The sequence below is a fragment of the Miscanthus floridulus genome, chromosome 8, assembly GCF_019320115.1.
Source record: "Miscanthus floridulus cultivar M001 chromosome 8, ASM1932011v1, whole genome shotgun sequence".
Taxonomy (NCBI): Eukaryota; Viridiplantae; Streptophyta; class Magnoliopsida; order Poales; family Poaceae; genus Miscanthus; species Miscanthus floridulus.
Genome location: NC_089587.1, coordinates 49,983,229 through 49,988,811, shown reverse-complemented (window position 1 = coordinate 49,988,811; position 5,583 = coordinate 49,983,229). Strand labels below are relative to the sequence as shown.

Here is a 5,583-nt window from a genome sequence, read left to right as displayed (position 1 = left end):
AGTAGATAGCTGGAATTCATATTAACTGTTAGCATTAGATTCATTCAGCTCAATGATTCAGCCACAAAGCAGTTGTACTGGATGAATATAATGCAGGTACAGGAATGAGAGAACAGGGCTTATAATTGGAGCTAATTTAGAATAATAGTAGAGAAGTCTATTAAGGTGAGCTACTATCTATAATCGTAAAAGAGTTCCTGGGATGAATGGGAGAGCGAAGTGGCAGAGTGGTATTGCTTCAACAATGAAGCGCACTTCAAGTAAAATGCTTCGTTTGTCCACGGCGCCTCATCTTTATACACGCCAAGTAATCTATGGCGATCCAGGGGAAGCTGAGTCTTGCTGGCCTTTCCTCACCATGCAGCTCCTTTTCCCTTGAGAATCTGATCCATTCTGGGTGATATGTTACCTGGTACCACGCGGAGGCCTTCATCTCATACACCAGATTTTTCTTTTCATCAGACATCCTATCTTGATCTGCTGCAATATTTTCAAATACACGTCGGAACTCCTGGTGGAGTTCAGGATATGCATGGCTGAACCTCTCATGTGCCTCATGCTTCTTCCTTTTCCTTCCATCGGCAAGCGACCAGATCAACCCCGTCACAAGCTCTGCTTCGGTGCACCCGCTGTACTGATTGAGCAGCGCATTCAGCCGCGATTCGTATACACATTTCCATTGCCAGGCATCTATGAAGAAATGCGATGCACCAGGAACTTCCAGGTCGATATCATAAGCTGGCATGCCATTTTTTATCAAACCTTCCAAGGGCATTCCAAGGATATAATATCTAACCGTCCGGTAAAGCTTTCCAATGATCTTTTTTGATTTATAGGAGATAGCATCATCCTTTTCCATGAAGTCAGGGTATTTTGTTGGCCGAAGGGATGGCGGCATTCTAACAATTTCGCCGGTCTTGGGAAAGTCCACGGCAGTGGCTGCTAGTTCAGCTAGCTGAATACACTTCTCATCCATTGCTCCGTACTCGCTAATGTCAGCATGGACAATATGAGCATTGCTTATCCGACCAATGTTCTCACTTGCCATGTTCTTCAAGAAGAAATCAATGAGATCCTGTGACAAGAGCAACATCTTTTTAAATAAATATTTGTGCACAAATCAAGGAAGAAGCAGTTTTTAGTAACTAGACTAGATGGTATAAAGGTGAAAGTCATAGTTTTTATTATTGTTAGTTAATATGCGTCTGATCAACCGGATAATGATTCACTAATTGAACTTTAAAAATCAAAGTGAAAGAGATGCTTGATAATGGGCTTGAAATTTGTTATATCTGGTAAGTCGGCTAGTATACATCCTTAAACTAACAGTCCAAATCGTAAAAAAAAAAAAAAAAAAAAAAAACCTAACAATCCAAAGCAGTCAACTTTCAGTTTTACAAAAAAAGGGATTTAGCTGAACTGTACCAGGGATTTTCTAAACCAAAACTATAATAACAATCAATAATCTTCGGTCAAAAAAATACCAATCAATAATTGTACTTTGACTCCAGTAACCAAACCAGACTGAACTGAAGACCAGCTCAACAAATCAGGTTTGCTGACTGCTACTTTTCAGTACTGCTATTTTTGTGTGCTACCAAAATATTTTAGTTGTCTATGAAAATGCTACTGTGAAGGATTAAATTGTCAAATGGACATGGATGCACATGTATTTGTCTACATTAATGCACTTCACTTTTTAAACAAGGAACATCAATTGTTATTCGCAACCAGAGATGTGTACCCAATACATTCTCAATGACAAGAAATAATTGAACTTACATTCTCAATACATTCCTAAGGCATTGCAAGATAAATGTTTTCAGCAATCAGAGACATAAAACAAAGTACTACAGAAAACCCATGAACAAATAAAAGAAAAATAGAATTGACAGTGAAGACATCTAACTGAACAAACATTTTATGAAAGAATCGTGTGCACGTGCAGAGAGTAGTTGAACTTACATGCTGAAGTACTCTTCGTTGTAGCTGTCTTGCTTCAGCAGGAGAGTAGTCCATAGGCTTCCAGCTCCTTTTCCCCGGAGGTACAAGATTTTTATCCCATGTCACAAAGTAGACGTCCCCGTCAAGATCACTCCCGGAAGCTTCATTGGCGTGTGGCCTCTCACCTTTCTTTGGGAAGACCAAGCAATCAACAAGGTGATGCAGTTCAGGCACATCAACTGCTTCAAGAACACGTACATCCCCTGGATGAAGGCATGGGTTCTTTGCAACCACAACTGTACCTACAATTGTCACTGCATTCTTGTTTGCTGAGGAAAATCTTGAGCCATGCTTTATTAAATGGTTGTTGATTGATAGAGATGAAGCCTGGATAAAACATTGCCCCTGCTCAAGGATTCCAAGTTCATCCAGGCAGCCCATCAGCCACCTTCCCTTGGGCACAAAAATCTTTGTTTTCTTCAAAAGACCCTTCAGCTGTGAGGACTTTATAGCCAAAAGCATTGCCTTCAGGTGTGGCTCGGTTGCAGGACTAAATCCAGCACTCAGCATCAGTCTTGCGATGGTTCCATTATCAGGGCAACTGTTTGTTACAACCTGGTAAGCAATCTCTCTGTCTGACAAAATTCTGTCGAGATTCTTAAGCATCTCCTCCTGCATTTCCCAAAATAGAGCTTCTGGGACACCCAAGGAGATCAGCAATATTATAATCTGACGGTTCAAGAATGCGGGTTGGAATTTTGTCCAGGATACTACTTCTATCACAGAGTAGGTAGACTCAAATTTCCTCATGCTTGGCCTAAGGGAAAGCCGTATCCCATCATTTTGTCCTGGCCATACAGCTATAACACCCTTGAATCCTGCATATCGAATCTGGTACGCAGATGGAGGGTACCTATCTGTCAGTGGCAACCTCGCCGCAACTTCGATTGCAAGGTCCGGTGTGATCTTGCCAATCCCATCAGAGAAATTGTATCCATTGCGCTCGATATCCTCAAGAAGCTCATTAACCTCATTCGGCCGTGTCACAACCGTTGCATATGAAGATGTGAAGCACAGCCCCATCCGAGCAGCATGCTTCGCGACATTCCTACTTGGGAACTGTCCCATCCACTCCCTAATGGTTGCAGCAGTTGTTGTTCTGTTCTCTGCGAAGAACCAAGCTGATCTATCCTTCATCTGGTTCGATGAGAATGCAAGGAAAGAGTACTTCCTACCACACAAGTGGAAACCCTTTGTCATAAGTGTGTGCACACGCCTATAAATTGTTGTCTTGTGCTGGAACGATTTTGACATCAAGCTCTGGACAATCGGTGCGGCATGGAAGTTGAGTGCATTGACATTTAGCAGCTGCATACCTTCATCCATAAAAGTTACCCTCAAGAACCGATCCGCCACATGATGATAGTGCCGAATGACGCGGTTAGAGCGCTCCACTTGTGGCGGCATACAATATGCCCTGGTGGGAGTGATCACCAGCCTCCGCACCACAGCATTATAATCACCAGCAACCTTGCCCCTGCTGCGAGGATGAATTAGTTTGGGATTTTTTGCAACCCGATCCTGCACATTTTTCAGCCTCCAGCATACATCAAACACCTGAGAATTTTCTCCTAACAGCTCCGTCAGCGCGGCCACATTCACATGCTCCTCTTCTCTCTTGAGCAAAGAGAAGAATTTGGACGTGAGCTGGTGCTCGTTCACTATCCCCTTGTGCACCAGCACATTAACCAAGAACAAGACTGGAAACTGGAGCTCCTCGACATGCTGCACGCACAAGAAAAGGTCCTGCATTGGCTTCCCAAACTCCGGCTCGTCGTGCACCTTGAACCCCGGCCACCCAATGTCGCAGACCACAGTCGGCACCCTCTTCTCCTTCATGTACGCCAGTGCATTCTTCATCTTTGGCCAGAACCACGTCTTGAACGAGATCCTGTACGTCCAGCACCGACCAATGGCCCCGCTGGCGGTGATGTCGGTGGTCCGTATCCATGGGTCGTCGTCGTCATCGTCGAGCAGGTCAAAAGGCACCGATTGGTGGACGCCATCGGCCGCCGTGCGGTAGTACAGCAGGGGCGCGGCCGAGAGCCGGAGCAGCAGCGAGTCATCGGTCGGGAACACCAGGAGCTCGGCGATGTCGTCGACGGAAAACTCAACCTTGAAGTCGCAGCGCAGCACCACCGCGGCGCGGCGGGAGGCAGGGAACGCGAACGCGGTGTCACGGGAAAACACCAGCCGGCAGCTGCCGTCTAACGGGTCGACGACGAAGTCGAGGCCGGAGCTGGAGCTGGAGCTGGAGCCAGCGGAGTCCTCCGGGCAGCGCCAGGAGACGACGAAGGCGTCCGGCGCCCAGAGGTTGCCGACCTCGACGCGCGCGTCCGTGAAGCGGAACGGCCTGGCGCTCTGGCGGCGCGGCGTGCGGTCGCGGAGGGTGCTGCTCTTGTTCTGGGCGGACGCGGAGGGGCCGCGCACGAGGAGCCCGGACCTGGCGGCGCGGCGCGCGGCCTCCGGGTGCACGAAGTGTACGAAGGCGTGCGGCGGCGCGAGATTGTACGGCGTCGGCGTCGGCGCGGCCTGGAACGCGAACGCGCCGTCTTCACCGTCTGGGGCTCGGCGTCGCCGCGCCCTGGACGAATGCGGCGGCGGCGGCGGGAGCGCGTTGGCCGCGGGGAGTAGTGGGAGGCACTGGAAGTCAGGGTAGGAGTTGGGCGGCGTGCAGGAGGTCTTGACCCGGCAGCGCCAGATCCGACCAGCCACGGACTCCAAGTAGTCGGCGAGTTCGCGCGGCGAGGTGAAGCGGGAGTCAAAGCCGCCCACACTGACCCGCGTGGTCACTGGCTCCGCCGGCGACACCACCATTGCGTCGGCCGGGGTTGGCAGCTGCTGCGCTCCGATAGTTAAGTGGTGGCTATGACGGGGAGAAGAAGGGTTTATATTGTCGGTTTGAGGGGGAGAAGAAGGATTTTATATATCTTGAATTTTCTATAGTAAATCCATCGTCGTTTACTCAATTTTCCTTTATTACAAGACCGGTGTAGGAAATTGAAGGCTCTTTGTTTCTTCAACCATAATTGTGTAGAAATTTGAAGAGACCTCGTCTCTTTAACCGTAAGTATTTCCCCAAATGTAGGCCGAGGTTATTGCTTGGGGTGAGACTTTCCTGAAATATAACATGAGTCAAAGTAGGGATTGGATTGAACCGATGAGAGAGAGAAAAAATAGGAGTACCTCTCGTCTGTAGTATACGTATTTGGGAAAAGATACAAGAAAAAAATTACCTAACTCTAGATTCCCTGTTCTAGTATTCTCTATCAAGTATCCGTGACCAGTTAAGATACAAGAAAAGAGAGAGGAGATCATAAGAATATTAATGGTACTTGTACTTTTCACCAAATTATGTAAATACTTTTACGTTAAATATCATTTAGTTATATAGAAATGTTTTTCAATCTTACTAACTAAAAAAAGATAAGGTGATCTATATATACATATGTTTAGTGAGTCAAAGTGGTATACTAATCGTGTGTATTAAAATGCTGTATTGATACCGTGTATATTTTCTCACACAAAATTAGTATACAAAATATAATTATTCAATTTAATATGAGTAAATATTTCTTA

General features: G+C 46.6%; 1 protein-coding gene across 1 annotated transcript; it reads right to left on the bottom strand.

Moving 5' to 3' along the window:
* Nucleotides 1-256: 256 nt before the first annotated feature.
* LOC136469031 (probable RNA-dependent RNA polymerase SHL2) lies at nucleotides 257-4,821 on the bottom strand. Its single transcript, XM_066467380.1, has 3 exons — nucleotides 4,602-4,821; nucleotides 1,966-4,520; nucleotides 257-1,075 (listed from the first exon to the last, which is right to left on the bottom strand). Exons 1-3 carry the CDS (start codon nucleotides 4,819-4,821, stop codon nucleotides 257-259), a joined length of 3,594 nt encoding a protein of 1,197 aa, XP_066323477.1.
* Nucleotides 4,822-5,583: the final 762 nt, after the last annotated feature.

Excerpts from the sequence above, each read along its gene's own strand:
- LOC136469031 (XM_066467380.1), bottom strand. The coding sequence starts at position 4,821 with ATGGTGGTGTCGCCGGCGGAGCCAGTGACCACGCGGGTCAGTGTGGGC. Across the intron at positions 4,521-4,601 it reads CGCGCTCCCGCCGCCGCCGC|CGCCGTACAATCTCGCGCCG; the intron begins CGCATTCGTCCA and ends CGCCGACGCCGA. Across the intron at positions 1,076-1,965 it reads AACGAAGAGTACTTCAGCAT|GATCTCATTGATTTCTTCTT; the intron begins GTAAGTTCAACT and ends CTCTTGTCACAG.